Genomic DNA, 21,088 nt, shown 5'->3' on the forward strand with positions numbered 1-21,088 from the left:
AGCTAGTCTTCATTACCTCTTGTATACCTCTACGCTTATCTTAACTCAAAACTACTAGTGCTGCTTCAATAGATTTGCATTTCTACAACATCCGCCAGATATCACATCTTTGCAGCTAGTAATACCCATCAAAAGAGAACAGAGATGGTAATAGATAGCGACAACAACCAAAAAATGCATATCCAGTTCTACCAATTTGCTTAGTAGATAACTATCGCCAGCACAGTAAATACTGCAGTTAACTGCAACATCCAAAAACACAAGGGTCCATAAGCTACTCTAGCTTGAAACTAGAGGCAGATGGATAAACTTTCTCGAAAATATAGAACTGAAAGACACAGCTAATCACACCACCAAATCCAAGTACTAGAAACTTCAAAGATAGAAATATGAGGTATCTACTACTCCTCAGGACTACTAATTCTACAATAGAGCAGAATTGCATTTAAACTGTTAAGATAAAGTGAGAGTTGCAGTTAAACTACTGAGATCAAGCCAGTGATAAATTTCGCCTTTCTCTGCTGAGTGCCAGGTAAAATGGCCCAAGAAACACAGAAGAGATGGTGATTCATTGCAACATAAGTCCTCTACTTACTGCTGCTGGACTTGCCTGCCGTGAGGGCCACCATAACCACCTCCATAACTAGCTGGACCACCAGGGGCCCCATTCACCTGAGAAGCTCCATAGGGCCCTGCTTGTGAAGGGTCTGGCCTCCAAGCATTTGGATAACCCGAGTTTGCGTTAGGAATTCCATAACTACCACTCATGTAAGCAGAACCTGCTCCTTGTTCTCCTGTATTGCCTGCAGGGCTACCACCTGGACCACTGCTGCCTCGTCCGCCAAGAGAACCATAGCCCCCTTGAGTACCATAAGGCCCTTCTGATCCTCCATATGCACCATAACCATAACCCTGACTCACATACCCAGGGGTCCCACTTTGACCTGTTGGCACTGCACCAGATCCTCCACTGGCAGCTGAAGCATTCCATGAGGCGGCTGGACCATAGGCCGCGCTTCCACCATAGCCTGCAGGGCCATAACCACTTGGAGCCTGATTACTCCAAAGGTTCCTTTGAGCACCTGGAGGACCGCCTACATAACCAGCCATAGGAGCATTTGGATTTCCGTAGGCCCCAGCAGGTCCACTGTACCCAGCACCGGCACTTCCATAGCCACCAACACCATAACCGGCATAACCAACTCCGCTGTTTGCGGTTCCATAGCCATAACCAGGTGCACCATAGGCAGAGGAGCTGTAAGCTGGTGCTTGAGGTTGCATGTACCTATTGGCATCCGGTCTACCATCATAAGAGCCAGCATTACCACTCGAACCACCATAAGATTGATGGGATCCACCTCCCATTGATCGCCCACTGCCAGTGTTTGGATTTGCATCTTTTGGAAGGGCACGCTTCACTTCCACAGGCTTGCCATTCAAATCATGAAAAGTCTTTTGAAGAACTTTATCTACAGTATCTTCTGAATCAAAGGAGATGAACCCAAAGCCTCGAGGGCGATGGGTGTTTTGGTCATACATCACAACTGCATCAGTCACAGTGCCGAAGGACTCGAAGTACTGTCGAAACCCATCCTCTGTTAGGGTGGGAGGCAAACCTCCAACAAAAATCTTTTTGGTCCTTATGTTTGCACCGGCACCTGCTCCAGCTGATCTTCCGGAAGTGGGGTTTCCAGAAGTGGTATTGCCAGATCTGGCAGACATTTGCTGTTCTTCTCTTGAAAGAGCCCTTTTAGCATCCACCTGTTGATTAAATCAGTTGTACGGCAGACGAGATATTTATATCAACAAAATGCATCCTTAAGTAATGATTTTGTAAAATATCGCTTTCTAAATTTCAATAGAATAACAACTCTAAAAAACTCCAGCACAAATTGTTGCATGATAAGGAAAATTAAGTAAACAAACTAAATCAGCAGATTACACAAAACATCCAGTTGCTAAAATTTTTCTGTAGTGACATGTTACTTTTATCACAATAAAAATTACACCATGATAAAATTGCAACTTCAAGAAGACCAAGAATATATCACACAGAATGCTATCAAGTTAGGATACACTATATAATTACACAAAGCAAATCATTGTTGTGCAAGATAAATCATAAATATCAACCATAGTTCACATTGTAGATTGATTCCAATATGTTACATCTGATTTATATTGATATCATCAAGAATAATCTGATTTTGACCATTTTTTCAGCCATACAGCCAAAAAAAGGCAAACTCGACAAGAACTAATAAAACTTGACATGAAAGTTGCCTCCAATCAAGTTCCTTCTTGTCTGAGGAAAGAAAAAATACACAAAAAGAGATGACAAAGATGACAAAAAGAGAGAAAGGGATTGAAGACTAACTAGGACCTAAAATAACCTGGCTGACCCCTGTTTCCTAAACAAGGGTGGTTGACCATCCTAGATCAATGTCCTGCTTGCTCTACCCACATTAGGTCAAGGCTGACCAGACACTCCTTGGGGCAGGTGGCGTCATCTAGCAAGTGCCCGTTTCCCAAGTCAACACATGTTGGAAAACCAAGAGATGGGTCCTATTGGGGGAACGAGATTTGTCCTACCCCATTGGAGCTCCAAGAAAAGGTTAGGCCTAATCCCTTCTAATATGTGTTGGTAATATTTTAGGCTGCTTGAGATTCTAAGTTAATCCTAATGGAATAAGGATTGATCCAAGGAGATAAAATTAAACCACATGGCATTGACCCAGCTTACTAATCTAACAAGGACTTACACTTGTTGGCGTGTAAATTATTGGCCAAAGTCGATCAAACTTCTGCACAAGGTAGAATCAAATATCACAGTGGTAGATGCATGTGTATGGACTACTAGATTGGTCTTTGGAATCCCCGTGGCAGCATAAATCTCTATGGGTGGGTTGAGCACCCTTGTAGCTGAACCTGTAACATGTTCAGTCACCCCAATGAGAGTTGTCCATCTGAAATTACTCTTTGATTCTCAATAGGTAATGAGTACTACAACTAACTGTCCATAAACTTCTATAAATTGTCGCCACTATCTTGTCCAATCCTAAAAATCTTCAATGTATGTTGTTATCAAATGAGATTGTTCCCCTTCAACTTGTCGAGATGTACTAATACTCTCTATAACAAAATAAGCCCAAGTAGTATTATGAAATAAACATTTAGTCTCCTTTAGAAATAAAGGATAGCTCTTCTAGATCTACATGACATTCCTCGGATGCTCTTCCACGATCTGCCTAGGGCTTACTATATACCAATATTGAAAGATACTATACATGTCTTTCTTTATATTGGTTGAAAACTATTATTCATAAGCCCTTCAAATATAGAAGGTGCATTGGTTAATACTGAAGGGCATGGAAAACAAATTCAGTGTTTGTCATGTATTCTAAAGTGATGTTCTAAACGCCAACAAGAAAGGCATGAATATGAAGATATTCACAATTATGTAACTAAACTGCCTGTAAATCAACACAATCTCCAACTTTAGTCCCTTCTCTTGATAAGCAACACAAGTGATTAATAGCTACTCTTGGATGGCCACATTATCTAGTCTTGAGCTTCCCCTTCAACAATTTTTCCAATTTCAAAGTTTTTCAATATATGGTTAATGTTATTACTTTACAATTTAAAGAGAAACAATAGTGATTTGGTGGTCGTGAATAGACACCACTGATGTTAGACATGTATAAAGCTGAAGACTACCATACACCCTTGCTGGACAGCACTGACATTAGACATTTATAGAGCAAATTTGGAGGTCAACCTCGGATTGAGCTGAGATTTGAGGTGGATTTTTGGCACTTCAAAAGTGATTTCATCAGAAGCAAGTTCTAGTTAAGAAAAAGGGTTCAAATGGAACCTGAAATCCTGCTAAACTGGTAGATTACATAGGCTAAAATTTTGTTCATCATCTTTGGACTCTTTGGTGCTATTCCAGCTATAGTTCAGGGTTTATTCTAACAGTAGAAGACTAAAGATGTGTGAACAAGCTTCAGGAATTACTGAAGGGACACATGTTTAATAGTAAAAGTGTCCTCTTGCAATTGTGTCAAACGTCTACCACGGTTACCAATTTTTCGTAGTCCCAAATAATATTCTTAACCACCTAACTTCTTTCATAATTGTAGCATACAAATCAATATTTGATCATTCTTGCACAGATAAAGGTGTGTTGGCAAAATTACCTATAAGCATGTTGCCATTTAACACCATGAATTAAAATGTACTAACAAACTCCAAATTTCATCATAATTTTAGATATATTAAATGCAATGCAACAATAGGCAGATCTAGTTGCTTATTTACATAGGAAGTAAAGCACCAAGCGACAGGTTTTTTGGATCACACTTAGTATGATATACATGAGGATTTCTAATATGTACCTAATATTTCATCCAAAGGTGGTTCTTCTTCTTTGGTATTCTCTTTGTATTCTCTTGAAAAGATATTCTTCCATCCCTTCTTCTCCTTCATCAAAATCAAATATTAATAAGCTGCATGCTTATGTCTTACACATGCCGCATTATCCATGTTTAGTTGCAATAGAAGCACATTGACGTTGCCTAATAATTTTTCTATCATAAGCATCTTTGTAGGTCTCAAAGTTCCTATAGAAATCATAGAAAATGCTGACTGTGCTAAGATAGAAGTAGGAGCCTTATAATTGAAATAGGTCATCTTGTAGTAACTGATATGAAGAAGCTGCCAACTTAGTGATGGTGGTGGCCTATCTAAACAATCTAACAAAATTAGCATAGTGCAATGTCCTCTTCTTGGCAATACGAGCTTCGCTTATTAATGAAGCAACTTGTGGGATATAGAAGTACAACAACCTCTTAGGTCATACTTGAACCCTAGTAGAGCCAGCCAAATGTAGGAACCAACTGCCTTTTTGACTTCATCCATATACAACAAACCCTCTTCAATATTTCTTTCTAAAAAGCAAAGAGGCGGAAGTTGAGAGGTCCTTACTTGGGGCATGCTCTCTTCTAATAAATCTTGTGTTATCTTTGTGGTCACTGTCAAATCACTCCTTTCTACTTCAATTCAAACGCTTTCTGCATCGAGATATTGTAATTAAGTGTTGATTGGGTTGAAGCATAAAATTGTTGTAGCATCATCTGTATTACTAAACCTTTGAGATCTTATATTTGAGCATCGACGCAAAAATGAATTATGTTAAAGGTGGTGTTAGTCTCGTCCAACTAGCTCTTTTAACAAATTGATATGATGAAGCCTTAAAACAAAATGATGTCCTAACAAGCATCAGAGTAGACAGAGGATAAAGAGAAGTTTCGTAGATTAAGGAACGAAAGAGAGTAACTCGGGAGAAAGGATAGAGAGAAGTGAGGTGGATTACGGGGGAGAAAGAGAGGAACTCTGGAGAAATATTGTTATCCAGGTGTCAAGATATATGTCCAAGGTTTATATCAAGTTTAACAGACCAAAGATGATCTATGAATGTATGAGTTAAAATAACCTAAGAATAGACTTTGTTGGCTATTATACTTATGCTTGGCCAACAATGACTGGTTGAGCACTCCTAAGTATGGTGGCCCCATTCAATGGCTACCCACCCACTGCCTTGGTTGATCAGAATAATATACCTCTGTTGTGCCCCTAAAAGGGGTCAACTCTATGTATGTTTCATCTGACACACATCCCTCTTTCAGGTTAATTAAGAAGTCCATCTAAGCAAGTTTGGATGGAATAAAGATTGATCGAAGGAGCAAACTGAATAAACCTGAATTATAATCCAACTAGAAATCGATCTTGTTAACATGTCAAATGTTGGCCTCAGTCAATCAAACTTGTAGACAAGGTGAAACGAGAGTCCACAAAGGCATCTACACATGCTCAGACAGAATAATTAAGCATCCGATACTTACTATAGGGGCTTGCAAACCATGATAACAATAGCACATAGAAATCAAGTACTAAAGAAAGATGCACCACAAATTCCAAGGTCATAATTCAATCAAGATCTTGGTTACCACAAACTAATATATCAATTACAAAATGGACAATGATGCAAGAAAATAACCCATATATAAATACACATCACAAACTCATCTAAATCAGTATCACTGAATTTTCATGCATCAAGTCTATCAACAAACGATTCATGGAAATATTATTAGCAGTATCAAGAAGATTAACTACAAATCACAAATAAATTGCATCAAGAAGCAGGGCCCAATCAATGTTACACACCTCAAAGTTTAGTGCGCATCAAAGAGATCACAACAGAACATAGGCAACAAGAAGTTAACATTATAAGAAAAGAAACAAGCATGATCAAAGCTCTCCGAGACTCCTCATCAAGAAATCACTTAAAACTTTACATCGAAACGAGTCGAGTGCAGCACCAGGTAACCCTAACTTCAGAGATCAAGCAAGAGAGAGAAAAAAATAAGCGAGGTAGAGAAATAGGGAAAAGAAACTCACGGTGCGGCCATCGATGGTGTGGTTGTCCTGGAGAACGCGATCGAGGAGGGCGGGATCCGCGAAGACGACGAACCCGAAGCCCCTGGGCCGGCCTGTGACCTTGTCCCTCATGATGACGGCGTCTAGAACCTCGCCGTAGTTGCCGAAGTGATCCTTGAGCTTGTCCTCGGTGGTCTCCCACGAGATCCCCCCAATGAAGAGCTTCCCCTCGTCTGAATCCATCTCTTCTCTCTGTGCCTCTCTTCAAAAACACTTCCTTCACTCTTCACTCTCTAGTATAAACTACCCGGCCAGTGGAATAGTGAGAGTCGAAGAGGAGAGGAGAGGAGAACCACCGCCGCCGGTGGGAGAGAGGAGGGGACGAAGCCCAAATAGAGGAGAATAATGTAGTTTGGGAACGGATGCGATCGGGTTAGTCGTTCCGATCCGAGGGTGGAGATCGATCGGTCGATTGCAGGGTAGGGTTATGCTTCCGACCTCGCTTTTTGTTTTTGTTTTTGCTTTTATGTTTCGGAATAAAAGGAGGGGTTTTGGACATCGACTATTTAAATATATATTGCTGATTTCTTAATTATTTTATGATGTCATGATCCTTAACGTTAACGTAATATTTAATGCTTCATTTATCTAAAATATTGACATCCAAATTCATATTTATATCTTTAGCCTAAGTTCTCATAAATAGCCAATTTAATGAACTAAACTAAGATTCGAGAATATGAACATACCATGAAAGCAAGAGTGTGCTCACACTCGTGCATGCATTGGGCACGCAAGCGCGCGTGTTGGGTGACACGTACACGTGTATAAGCGTGGTCGATTGCGTGGCGTGGGTGTAGCCGTCGGTGTATGGACCTCGAGATATTTCTCATCCCGGTTCGCTGCCACCACACGATTCGTTGTGGATTTCTGTCTAAGCTGAAACAGGATGCAGGGTATGTCCACGCACTTCGTGTGGGTGGAGCCCACCTGTCCTAGATGTTTCGACAGAGTCTCCCCACCGTGTGGGGCCCTTTCCAGCTGTGTCTCATCCGGAGAGCGATGAATCACCGCCACCACTCGCTCGAGATCTCCATTGTGTGGCCTGCGTCCGGCGCACATCTTCCTCCCCTCGCCACCGGTTCCTCTCTTCCTACCTCTTCATTGTCATCGAAGATCCCGCTCTTCTTCCAGCACATAGACCGCAACAGCCCTCCACCTCCATGGCTGCGCCCCTGTCAGCCACAGGGCTCAGTAACTCCCTGCACTCGACGTTCCATGGAAGCTGGGCCACCTCGTTTGCCGGGGCAGACCGGGCGATGCTGGCCAGGCCGGCCCCGGCGTCGGTTCGGGTCTCCAGGCCGCGCCGGTCTCTGCCTAAGATGGGAAACGTCAACGAAGGCAAAGGCCTCTTCGCGCCCTTGGTCGTTTTCACTCGCAACATCATCGGCAGGAAGCGGTTCAATCAGCTCAGAGGGAAGGCCATAGCTCTCCACTCCCAGGTGTTTGTCTGTGTGTGCGTACATATATGAATCGTTCATCACTTGTCTATCGTTCACATGTTGGTGTTTGCGCTCAGGTGATCACAGAGTTCTGCAAGACTATAGGGGCTGATGGTAAGCAGAGACAAGGTTTGATCCGCTTGGCCAAAAAGAACGGAGAAAAGCTTGGGTTTCTCGCCTGACATGCCATTCTTTCTTAGCTGAAGCAACTGTGCTGTATGAATTTTTCTGGTGGTTTCGTCTGAGAAAGAATGTATATATATGTCTTGTTTGGCTGCTTAATTTCAACAAACAACTGCTGTATCTTCACATATCATCATATTAGTATTAGTCTTGTGCTTGAGATTCACTTTCCTGTGGTAGGATATAAGAGGTGTCTAACTCGTGCTTCATATTATGCTTCTAATAGCAACGTAGTTGAAGAGGAGCAGAATGTTCTCTACATGTAGTCTCTATGTAGTTTCCAAGTGAAAACGTAGACATGCATCAGATTACGTTATCGACACCCATTCGCAGACCAACCCATTGCTTGGTACGTACAGCTTGTTTCTTCTATTCACTCTCCACTGTCTCAGCGCACGAGAAGAACGACAGCCTCCCACTTCTCTTCCGGTTATGCCCGCCATGGCTGTTGTTTGACCGGTCGTCCCTCTCGTGGTCTGGCGAAATCTCGGCTTTCCACATCTCTAGCTTGGTCTCCAGCTCCTCCCGCTCCCGCTCCTCCACCCCACTCTCCATGCTCACCGATCCGTTCCTCTCCAGCTGCCATCCGCTGCAGTCATCGGAGGACCATCTTCGGCCGTTGGCTTTCGCCTGTCTTCCAACGGTGATATCCTTGTAGGCGAAGGCCGCCGGAGAGTCGAGGCCGAAGTAGAGCGGCATGCTCCTCACGTGGGGTTCGAGGATGGCGACGCTGAGGTTGAGTATGCCGTGGGGGCGGAGGGAAACGGGGCGGCGGACCAGGAGGGCGACGAAGCGGCGGACGCCAGGGGCGGGGCTGAGGGAGCTAAGGACGACGCGGACGGTGCCGAGGAGATGGTCGGGGAGGGGGCTGAGGCGGCTACGGGCGGCGTGGAGGTGGACGTCCACGCAGGCCGTGTCGGAGCGGAGGAACGCGTCGTCGACGCGGAAGATGAACTTGTCGTTCCAGGTGGGGTCGGCGTGGCCGGCGCGGTCCACCCGGGTGTAGAGCTTGTGCTTCGGGTCGACCCAAGCGGAGGCGTACGTGTTAATGGACCGGGTGGCGGGGTAGAGGCCCTGGGCAGAGATGATGGTGATCTCCAGGAGGTGGAAGGGCATGAGGGCAGTGGTCGGCCGGCCGAGGTCGCTGCTGCCACCGTCCACTGCCTCCATGGTCGTCTTGGAGGTGACGGGGGGTGCGGTTGGTGGATTATATTGGGGAGGAGAGGAGCGGGAGAGGCAAAACCGGGGCAGCAGGAAGCGGCGGACGAAGGAGAACAAGGACAGGCTGTGGGCCTTCGACCGGAGTTTGGCGAGGAACGGTGGGTGGCGATCGAGAGGGACAGAGGAGCTACAGCTGGTGGCGATACTTCCTCCTGCGGTGATCAAACGGCTTGCGCAACGCTCTACGTCTGACCTGCGTGTCTCACGACGGGTGGGCTCCTGCGTGGGGCCACGGATATTTCCAATTAAAAGGGCAGGTAGTTTTGTAGGTGTCTTAAATGGAGTATTTGGTATAACCCATTTCACACTAAATATTATTTTAAATGTCTTTCAAGCTTACCTACAATAATAATGAGAAGAAAAAAATCAAGTAGGACTAAGAGATTTAGTTTAGGTTGACTTGGATGAGCTCAATATAAGCTACTAACTAGATGTCAAGACCCATAAGTAGATCAAAATCAAGTGTTGTGACATCTAATAAGAATAAAGATGGTTTTAATTTGGCTATTAGACCTTGTTAAAGTATTGTGACTTGATGAAGGATTAATTAGGGGTTCAATAGTCCACATGATAGCATTTTGCATTGTCAAATCCACCATCAAGCACCATATGTGATGGTTATTGATCCTTCAAACTTTGTTTGTAGGCATACCCCCATGGTTACAATTTGATAGGATCATTTACTTAGGTCAATATAATTCTCGTGTGGATACCTCATGTCAGCATTTGAACATGAGGAAAAACTTCATAGGCATGCTATATCACACATAAAAGGAATATTTCATAATTTAATTAAATACTTTTTTGAAAGTATAAAAATCAAATTATTAAAGATAACTAATTAAATACTTCGTGAGTAAAACAATATGAGTGACCTAATGGCAAGGATATCTCCACTTCGACAATCATAAGTGTCATTGAGGATATTAAACATCTGATAATTAATTTTGAGGCACTTATAATTAATTTCGAATCCATCTTTTGTTGTACAAAACAAAACGCACTTATATTCTCCACATGTGGAATAATATTACATGCGGAAGCACTATGAAAACCAATCATTCATTAATAAAAGAAGAATCACTGAATACTAACCTTAAAGTGGCATGTGAAGCTGAAAGATCCTCTCCCCCACCTGTCATTATTTAATATGATGCTCTTAGAAATTTTAACAATCAATGTGATGTTTATAATCAATTATCAGAATATATTTCATAATTGTAGGTGTGAATTTATAAGATGAGGCTTTGAAATTATTTACATCTTATTTGATGTATTTCATAGATAAAGAGGACATCTTAGAGTAGATTATTATAATTTAATAGATTAATTATAAATTATCTCCTATAATTAATTACTTTCAGTATTCTAAATTTTATATTTTAAAAATTATATTAGAATCTTTATATTTATGAAAGTAAAATATTTCAATCTATTTCTCGGTATACCGTTTACTCGCAAATGGTGAAAACCGGAGTAACATGGACTTAGTATTAAACTTGATATTTTTATAATATATAATTACAGAAGTAATATATAATTAGTCTAAATTTAATTGACATAAAATAAAAAAAAATTAATTATAAGGATAATTATTGGTCACAATGATTCCTCCTTTTCAACCATTATATTAGGTTTAAATTCATGAGAAGATCACACGTAAAAGAATTAATGATTTTGAAAATTTTATTTTATTTTATTTTATTTTGATATTTTAGGAAAAACAATTCAATTTGTAGTTTTCTTCGGATCGGTTTGGTGGATAGTGTAATTATTATATTTTAATTTGAATGGGTGTTGAACCGACGGCGGAGGGAAAGGCGAAAGCAAATAAAGAACGAGAGAAAGGGACAGTGAGAGAGAGACAGGGCAGAGGCGAAAGAAACTAAGGTGGAGGAGAGGAGAACGCAGATATGGCCGCCGCGGGTCTCTATCGACGAAAACTCCCTTCTCCGCCGGCGATCGAGTTCGCCTCCCCGGAAGGAAAGGTCAGTCATCTCGAATTTCCTTCGATCCCCTTCTTTCTGCTCTCCGATCCGGCGGTGGCGGAAGCCATACTTCGGCTAGCGCTATGTATCTTTCCTTCCTTTGATTTTATGGAGCGAACTGATTCTTCGTCGTACCTGTTGTCGATGCTCTTCGGGGTACGAGGGTTTTATAAATTTAATTCCTGGGAGTTCTGTCTTCGCACTGAATTCCTGCATAGTGTGCAATGACACTGTTAATTGGTTCAGTGCAATAAAGCGCAACGGGTTTATGCGTCTATGTGCTATATAACACAGTGTGCTCGAGGCCTAATGTTTGTTTTCACTGTTATCGTGTTCAGTTTGGTGAAGGGTGATAGGGTTGCCTATGTGCTAATGCTATTTCTGAAGTTATCTTCCTTTCAGGGAGTACAAATACGAAAAATAGTATCTTCTTATCTTGACGTGTTTCATGAAATGTATTGTATAGCTTTTTGATAATCTTAACCTGGTGGGCTGACTTTTAATTATTTCATACTAAGCATGCAAAAGGAGAAAAATACTTCTATGAATCATATTATTTGTTTTGGCTCCTTATATAGCGGTTATATTAATTACTAATGTTTCATGTTGCTGGGATAGCTTTTACTTGCATTCCTTTTTGAGCTAATACTATATTTATTCTTCTTCCCTGGCAAAATTTGTAGAGATTATTCACTGAAGCTTATCAAAGTGGGACACTGGAGGGGTTCTTCAAGTTAATTTCTCACTTCCAAACACAATCAGAGCCTGCATACTGCGGATTGGCCACTTTGGCTATGGTCTTGAATGCTCTGGCAATAGACCCGGGGAGAAAGTGGAAAGGTGTTACTTTATCACTAATCTTCATGTTATTTCTCCTAAATTTGTTAACATCTTGTTGTTTGGATATTTTTTTTTGTATATATCATGTCTTATCTGGCAAATTCTTGTTGAGTAAAGATACACCATCTCCCCATCTTTGGTTTTTGGGTTTTTTGTTGATCTTTTTGAAGGTTCAGATTTGAACTCTGCAAGTCAATCCTTGAACAGTTTGCTTGTTTCAGCCATTTAAACATAGTTAATTAATCCAATCAGTTTATTGATTGGTTTGTTGCCATATTATAACTTCTATGTACTGCATGCTGCATTCTGTAATTATGTTTTTTTTTCTTTCTGATACTAATTTGTAGCTTCTAATTGGTAATGAAAGCTGGTATCTTAGGATTTATACTGGTTTTGGACTAATGGAACTGATTTATTTATACTGTTACTCTTTATCTCATTTTTATACCTTTGTTTAGTTTTGTTACAATGGTTATATTTTACCTTTTAGGTCCTTGGAGATGGTATGATGAGTCCATGTTGGACTGTTGTGAACCTTTGGAGAAAATTAAAGCTGAAGGTATCACATTCGGGACAGTTGCTTGCTTGGCTCAGTGTGCTGGAGCTGAGGTTAAAGCTTTTCGGACAAACCAAAGCACCATTGATGATTTTCGTGCTCATGTTATTAAGTGCACCTCCTCGGAAGATTGTCACTTGATAGTATCATATCACAGGAAACCTTTCAACCAGGTCTCTTCCTAATTTTTCTTGCAAACATTTCCCTTTTGAATGTTTGCCTTATCTTAGGATGGAAGGTCCATTGACATACTTACATAATATTGCCTTCAAGGAACTGCAAATGACTTTATCTGGGAAAGAAGATATGTGTTAAATGCAAGTTTTCTACTTTTTAATGTTATAGTTGCAATACTAGCTTGTTCACAGAAGTGCATATGGGTAGGCCATCAAAATTTTTTTTCTTATTAAATCAGTTTTATGACTTGTGACTTGTAGCTCTGCATCAGTGATTGCTTCATACAGATAAATAATTGAGTGACAGCTTTTTAATGTCTCCCATTATCTTGTTAAGAAATTTCAGTAAGATAGTGCTGCTACTCCAGTGTAATTTTTATTTCTTTTGCAAAAATATCCAGAACTAGAAGTTCTTGGTGACATCGATGCATGGGAACCTTATATTGTACCATATCTGGGTATTCTGTTGGATGTATCTGTAAAAGATAAATAGTTACCTAAACAATTATCTTAGCATACAAAGGCCCAGGGACATTTTTTGGCATCGCATATTGTCATTTTGTAGAAAGTTAACATGATTGTCTTTAGTTTCTTTTTTTCAAACAATTTAAGCAGGAAGTACGATGTGTATCAAGTTGTTGATGGCTGAACCAAGCTGTGTTGGACCCTACTTGGGCTTTTTATAGTCAGGAATACTTTTTTTACTGCTGAATAGGTCCTGCAAATTATTAAGAATGACAGGCAGTTTTTTAAGATTGGGCCAGATTGTAACAGTTCCCCATATATCCATCTTATTACAGTGTGGAGGTATGGGAGTGTGTTGCACAATTATGCCATTGATCTTTGCACATTTCTTTTTGGCTCCACATTTTGAGGATGTCGAATGTCGAAGTTGTTGTAGAAGATAAATTCATGACATTGAATTTTATGATTACTTCATCGTTAGCAACAAGGAATTGACTGATTCCTATGACAACAGTCTTCTGAACTTCATCTAGTGCAGAACTTGGGGTAATATTCATTTTGCTTCTGTTGTTTGTGTCTACTCTTTCTAGCCATAAAAAGTGTTAATTTCATTATTGCATCGATCTCCACTCACATTGAAACTTAAAAGGGTGCTCAAAATTTGAAAGACTTGTTTAATATAGGATTTTTTCACCAAACATTCTCGAAACAAGTCTAGATAGCTACAAATATAATTACGAAATTAAAACAAAAATAATAGATAAAATATCACTGCTAGAATTGAATGAGGAGGATTGATCAGCCCTCTCCATTTCCGACTCGACTAGGAGAGTCTTGAGAAAGAATTGCTTCTAACTTGACTATGTTTCTTGAGAAAGGATTTCTTCAATGCTATTCCAGCTATGATTATGCTGCTGTCTTCTTCCTTTTCATAGATAACAAGGCCTCCTTTTCTTTCTTAAGCCTGGGGTCACAGTAAGCTGTATTAAGCTTCTTTATGCTGCATCATATTCGATTTATGTGCTATAACCTATAGGGCTGTAACAAACTGTAGAATGTTGAACTAAGCTGTGTCAACTCCTTTTGGGACTTTGTGATAGTTGGGAATGCTGATTGAGAGCCAAATAGGCCCCGGCTAGTGTCAACTCCTTTTGGGTCTTTGTGATAGTTGTGAATGCTGATTTAGGGCCAAATAGGTTGCATGGTGTATGAGATCGAGTTGGGTTGCTGATTGAGAGCTAAATGGGCCCTGGCTATGCCTCAAGCTGGTGGGATGTTGTATGAGACCAGCTCACATGTTGACATTCTATAGTCAGCGAACATAGTTGAAAGATATAAAATTCTTCTGAATCTTAAGATACCATCCAACATTTGTTTGGGAATTTAAGGGTTAGAATGTAAAATTGGTTTCGTACTCAACATGTTGAATAATACAAATAATGCTTTCTGAAAGTAATAGTACCTTGCTTTCTATGTCTTTCCATCTTGGATGTGTTTTTTTGGGACTTTCATATACTGCCTTTGTTTGTATTTAGCAATGTACTTGAACGCAATATCTTGCTTTCTATGTCTTTCCATCTTGGATGTCCTTTTCTGGGACCTTGAAATGCTGCCTTTATTTGCATCTAGCAATGTACTTTCTAAGATGTTGACTACACCATATTTGTTGGTGGTTCTCCTCACTTATTTTCAATATTATCTTAAAATAACTAGCTGTCTAATACAGTTTGCATAGATAAGACTTATGCTTCACATTTGATATAGAATTATCCATGAGAGCTGATATGAACTATGCACTGGTTATGAAACTTTACAAGTATTTTGTGCTTCCACCATATGCTTATTTGTTGTTCCAGTGCTTGGAGGAACAACTGACATTTTCTTTTTCATTCATATGCAGACAGGAACTGGCCATTTTTCACCAATTGGTGGATATAATGCAGAAAGTGATATGGCACTTATTTTGGATGTAGCTCGTTTTAAATATCCTCCTCATTGGGTTCCACTTGCTCTTCTTTGGGAAGCCATGGATACGATTGATAAAACAACTGGGCGTCCTAGGGGGTATACTTTTTAACTTTTCACATGCTCATTATCCATCAGTTTAAAAGGAGCAATTTGAATTTGATGATAATGCTTTAAAAAAATGGATTACTGAAAGAAATAGGTTGACATAATCTTCAACTTACTATTTTTTGTGTGGAAAGCATCATGTTTGAGTGCTAATTCTTGTTTGCATGATGCTACTTTTTTTCTTTACATGTGTTGGTAGTACTCAGTCATATGAGAATCAAGGGGGAAGGATGTGACATTTCTGATGTGCTTGATGTAGGTTATCTCAACTTGCTTTTATGTGTATTAGATTCTTAAAGTGGGATACTTCCAATGGATATGTTGAATTAAAACAGTTGAACCTGGTTATAGAAACAATGTTTTATTCTGACTTGGTGATGCTACTAAAGTCTGTCTCTCCATGCTTTTTCATTTTGAACAACAAAGAGTTCTTACTGGACACTTCAAATAGTTGGTGAAATTATTGAGCATTGATCGATCAGTTTCCTATCTAATGGTGTTGCATTAACATTATTGGTTGGCATTGAAAAGATTTTCTGACATTTAACATCTCGTATAGTGACATGTAAATAAAGGCTCATGTCCATTATTTATTTGAGCCCTTAACCAGTTTAGAAGAATTTGCTGCTTTAAAGTTTTAATGTTAGTTTTTTTTTGGATTAACATTATTGGTTGGCATTGAAAAGATTTTCTGACATTTAACATCTAGTATAGTGTCATGTAAATAAAGGCTCATGTACATTATTTATTTGAGCCCTTAACCAGTTTAGAAGAATTTGCTGCTTTAGAGTTTTAATGTTAGTTTTTTTTTGGACTAAAATAAATAAGAATTATCTTATAAAATGATACTGGATGGTACAGCCAGCCATCTATTTATAGTTGTCAAATAAGAATTCCACAAGAATGTGCTAATTATCAATAAATAGACAGTTATGTGAAAATATTACAGAATGAGTCAACTTTATTTTTCTCCGAAATTTTTAATTAATCCAAGTTTAAGTCTCTTCAGTCCAAGCAAATATCATTAGTATTGACATGCACCGTGGAAGTAACAACATATACCATGGGAGGTCTATCTTGGATGCCTAATAAGTTCACAATTTCCAATGTGAAAAGATCAGGATATAATGGTTCAACCATAGTGTTCTAGGAACTCTTTACGCACACTTTTTATATCCCTAACACTAGTTACTATGCTCTGATATATCTTTTTCTTAATTGAATTGATATAGTTACCTGATATTCCTTTATTTTTCAAAATCCTCTTTCTAGATCAGGTAGATACTACCCTGAATGAGTTAATTTTCAGTGTATTTGCTCTGTCTTTAAGGCTGCAGTTGCTTTTTAGTCCTTTTTCAGTGTATATTGTAAACCTTGAACCTTTTTTATGATTGACTCTTAAGATTTTAATTTCCAGGTTTATGCTTATTTCAATCCATCAGAAAGTGCCATCCTTGCTTTATACACTGGTAAAGAATTTGATCTTCCCATTCCTTTTGTTTCTTTACTAAAAATTAATAGAGCTTTCTTCTTTGGATAAATAGTCACAAAAGAGAATTCGATATGTATTATGAGGATGGTCTATAGATCATTGGCAATTATGAATTATCCTTTTGTACTTGTCACATCTAAACTAGTATACAGTCACAATTATGTATACTGTCCATGTCACCAAATTATGTCCCTTGCTTGCAAATGTTAAATTTCAAGCTATCATGGATCTTTCGCGGCTAGTTGTCACAGTCGATCATGATGGTTCTCAGAAAGTAAATGAGCATCAGTTGTCTAGGTTTTGCTTGCTTGGACCACCATATATAAATGTGTATTCATATATATTCATATGTATGAAGAAGTTATCATAGATTTGTGCTTGCAATGCATATACATCGAAATAACTTGGTTTCCAGAAATAATGATGTGTATTATAATTTTAGCATCTAAATTATTTAGCGAGATTGCCTTTGCATGCTCTCAATGCCAATATAAAAGAATCATGATATAATTGAAATGTTACTTTTCCAAAAATAAGTACAAAACTCTTGTGATGTTGTGAAATGTGAGCTTTCTTGGGGTTAGTCACCTGGATTATCACCTAGGCCTTATGGAAGGCTCTTTACCTAACGGTTATGTGATTTACCATGTTAATGATTCATTATTTTTATTGTGTGAATTCCGGAATGCTCTTTAGAGCTGCAGAGATGAGAGATGGGTGACCATGGCAAAATACTTGATGGATGAAGTACCTATACTCTTGAAGTCTGAGGACCTAAAAAGTGTTCCCCAGGTTCTTTTTATTCTGTTGGACTCCTTACCTGCATGTGCTGGATATTTCATCAAATGGGTTTTAGAAGTTAGGCGACAAGAGGAAAATGGATCTAGCTTAAGTAAAGAGGAGAAAGAGCGGCTTGCTGCGAAGGTCTTGCTTCCTTTCCCTGCTCCCTCCTGTTTCCCTATCCTGGATATCTTCTTTGGATATTCCCTCATAATATTCTGGATTACAGGAAGAGATACTGCAACAAGTTCATGAGACTGAGCTATTTAAATGTGTAACAGACTTGTTATCTTCTTCAAACTCAAATCACAAACTAGAAGAAAAGCATTTGTTATCAGAGATTGCAGCTAATGTCTGTTGTCAAGGAGCAGCACTATTATCAGAACTAACATCTAGTTCAGGAATTTGCAGCAGAACATGTATTAAATGCTTCAAAGTTAATGATGACAAATCTACAACTGTTGTCTCTGGGACAGTAGTTTCAGGTGGCAATCAACATGAGGTTGATATGCTAGTACCTGTGTCAAAAGCAACAACAGGGTGCTGTTGCAATTCCACACTGAATAATTGCACTGTGATGCACCCTGCAAGCACTGATGTTTTAACTGTTCTATTGTTGGCTTTACCTCCGACTACCTGGTTGGATATTAAAGATAAGAGCTTGTTGTCTGAAATTCAATGCCTTGTTTTAACAGAAAATCTTCCTGATGCTCTTCAACAAGAGGTTGGCTTCTCTTTGCTTTATTCTTTCTTCTCTCAAATGTATGTTGAAAGCAATTACTCTATTTTTGGTTTATATGATTAGGCAACATCATCTTTTAAAAATTTAGAATGATGGGTTAAGGTTGTACAAAATCTGGAACTGGTTCTTTGTTTATATTTCATTGTTGGACATCCAACTTGATCATTTTAGATCTAACAAGTAAGAGTGACAACTTTTGTTGATTTTTTTGTAATGGTCTGAATAATTCAACTAAAAATCTAAAAACATTTACAATTTACTTGGAGATAAATTTTAGGATGTCTGCCATTTGTTCCATCACCTGGATGCATAGCATGTAGTGACAGTAAAATATACTCTTTGATCACAACCTTAGTACCCGATATCTAAATTTAGAATCTCTTGTACTTAAAATTTTAAATTTAACATAAACTTTTACATAACACATGTTCGTTTTTTACCAAACACAGAAGGTGAGAGTTGGTCTTATGGTAGGATTATTCCTTTGTGATCAAGGTAATCAGGATCAAAATCATGGAAATCTTCTTGAGGGGATAAACTACATACATTGACCCTTCTTAGACCCTACATAATAGAAACAATATTTTCTTTGTTTTACAATCAGAGACATTTTTCCTTTTTGCTTATTTTCTGCTTCTGTTTCCTCTTTACTTCCATTCTCCGTATTTTTATTTCTTTTTTTAACTTTTACGGCAATTAAACTGCCTAGAGTTGGATAAATCAGCCAACTCTGATTGACTTTGATTAATTAGTCCACTTCAACTAATTTATTATCATAATGCTAAGAAATTTTGCCAAACCCGGATGGCTTAGTCAAATAGGATTAAGTGTCTCTTATTGGAATTGGATGAGATGGCTGACTTATGAAATTTCTACTATTTTCGTTTACACTTTTGCTTGTATTTATATTTGCTTAACCTAGTGAGTAAGAACTTGTCATAATGTTACTCTTCTTGACCTATGAAACATGGATGTATCAGATTGCTTACCATATCCATACCCCAGAAATAGTTCTGCTTTGTATCATATACTAACTTGAAGTACCCAATTTTTATAATAATTCTTTAAAGCATTCTATACTTGAAAGGGAACTTAGGTGATGCTATTCACAGCTTGCATGACTTGGCATGCCATTTCTTATGAACTGTACTATGAATGGTCTTAACAAACTCGTACATGTACATAACAGGTTTTACTCTTACGGAGACAACTTCATTATCTGAAAAGGTGCAAAGACAAGGAAGTAGATGATGATTCTACATTGTGTTGGTTCACTTGATATGACAATTTTGAGTCTGCCTTTTAAAAATAGAAGATATAGAACTTTATACAGGAGGGGGAACTTTTCTTGACAATTCATTGCTCGTACTATGATTAGTGATAGTGCCTTAATACAGCATAGTGACAGGACAAGATCCATACAATAGTTGGAACTCTGCTATTGTATTCGTTCACAATAACACAATTGGACATTGTGTTCGTTCACTTGATATGATAATTTTGAGTCTTCCTTTTCAAATAGAAGATATAGAACCTTATGCGGGAGGTGGAAATTTTCTTGACAATTCATTGCTCGTACTATGATCAGTGACAGTGCCTTAATACAGCATAATGACAGGACAAGATCCATACAATAGTTGGAATCTTAAGACTCTGCTATTGTATTGTACCCATTTGTCCTCTTTAAAGATTTTGTTGAGTGCTGTTCTGAGCATTATTAAGGGACAATATCCATACAATAGTTGGAATCTTAAGACTCTGCTATTGTATTGTGCCCATTTGTCCTCTTTAAAGATTTTGTTGAGTGCTGTTCTGAGCATTATTAAGGGGCAATATAGCTGTTAACCCCGAAGGCTCTTTCTTTTCTCTTTTGCTAACAAACTATAGACTCTATAATCATTTGGAGAAGCTGCATTAGTTATTTTCCCTGCTTAAATTAGCTTACTCTTATGTGTTTTTTTAGGCTAAAGTTGACATGGGAGGAATTAATTCCTGTCACAGATTATTTGGCAGAATACTCCAATTTATACAGATAATAGCTGTGACCATCAGCAAGTGACATTTTTAATAGAATGTATACAAGATTCAGTATATGGTGTGTTTTGATATGTGATTTTATTCATTCAAATGAATTGCTCATATATTTGGGTGGTAAATGAATCTCCAATTGTGGTCATCATGGGATTGCGTTAGACCATGGACATTATTTGATTCAGCATAGGGATTTTAACTGCCCTTCATTGCATCGAACGTAAGGAAAATTAATTCAGATAAAATTGCATCAGTGTGGATTTAGCGTCATAACACCGAGTTATAACTTTATTCTGTTGTGTCTCGCTTGATTCAGAAATAAGAAAAAGTGGAGCATGTTTTTCCTTTAGATTATGCTTATATTTTTGCTCAGTGTCACTGAGACCTCTTCGAACTGATCATTCGAACAAGAAAGAAGTCACTGGGAAAATGGAAAATTACAAACCAGACGTTTAATTGTTCTAATTTAATTGTTCTAATTCCATTATTGGATTGGATCTAACTAGATTGATTCTGAAGAACCGGCAGAACCAATTGATCCAATACAAACCCAGTTTTTTTTATTGCACCAAAAAAATATGAACAAAAGACACCTCTT

General features: G+C 38.7%; 4 protein-coding genes across 4 annotated transcripts; 2 read left to right on the forward strand and 2 right to left on the reverse strand.

Annotated features, from left to right (window-relative positions):
- Window positions 1-270: 270 nt before the first annotated feature.
- On the reverse strand, window positions 271-6,930 carry LOC135595404 (heterogeneous nuclear ribonucleoprotein 1-like). Its single transcript, XM_065086271.1, has 2 exons — window positions 6,463-6,930; window positions 271-1,761 (listed from the first exon to the last, which is right to left on the reverse strand). Exons 1-2 carry the CDS (start codon window positions 6,682-6,684, stop codon window positions 592-594), a joined length of 1,392 nt encoding a protein of 463 aa, XP_064942343.1. The 5' UTR covers window positions 6,685-6,930; the 3' UTR covers window positions 271-591.
- Window positions 6,931-7,554: 624 nt separating this feature from the next.
- LOC135595405 (protein PROTON GRADIENT REGULATION 5, chloroplastic-like) lies at window positions 7,555-8,292 on the forward strand. Its single transcript, XM_065086272.1, has 2 exons — window positions 7,555-7,943; window positions 8,021-8,292. Exons 1-2 carry the CDS (start codon window positions 7,665-7,667, stop codon window positions 8,123-8,125), a joined length of 384 nt encoding a protein of 127 aa, XP_064942344.1. The 5' UTR covers window positions 7,555-7,664; the 3' UTR covers window positions 8,126-8,292.
- Window positions 8,293-8,317: 25 nt separating this feature from the next.
- LOC104000435 (uncharacterized) lies at window positions 8,318-9,372 on the reverse strand. Its single transcript, XM_009422481.3, has one exon. The coding sequence runs from the start codon at window positions 9,294-9,296 to the stop codon at window positions 8,496-8,498; it is 801 nt and encodes a 266-aa protein (XP_009420756.2). The 5' UTR covers window positions 9,297-9,372; the 3' UTR covers window positions 8,318-8,495.
- A 1,782-nt stretch (window positions 9,373-11,154) lies between these two features.
- On the forward strand, window positions 11,155-20,550 carry LOC135595406 (glutathione gamma-glutamylcysteinyltransferase 1-like). The gene is made up of 8 exons (XM_065086273.1): window positions 11,155-11,335; window positions 12,019-12,175; window positions 12,666-12,904; window positions 15,273-15,436; window positions 16,863-16,914; window positions 17,634-17,861; window positions 17,947-18,441; window positions 19,649-20,550. The coding sequence occupies exons 1-8, from the start codon at window positions 11,261-11,263 to the stop codon at window positions 19,736-19,738; spliced, it is 1,500 nt and encodes a 499-aa protein (XP_064942345.1). The 5' UTR covers window positions 11,155-11,260; the 3' UTR covers window positions 19,739-20,550.
- Window positions 20,551-21,088: the final 538 nt, after the last annotated feature.

This window comes from Musa acuminata, chromosome BXJ1-10, assembly GCF_036884655.1.
Source record: "Musa acuminata AAA Group cultivar baxijiao chromosome BXJ1-10, Cavendish_Baxijiao_AAA, whole genome shotgun sequence".
NCBI classification, from domain to species: domain Eukaryota; kingdom Viridiplantae; phylum Streptophyta; class Magnoliopsida; order Zingiberales; family Musaceae; genus Musa; species Musa acuminata.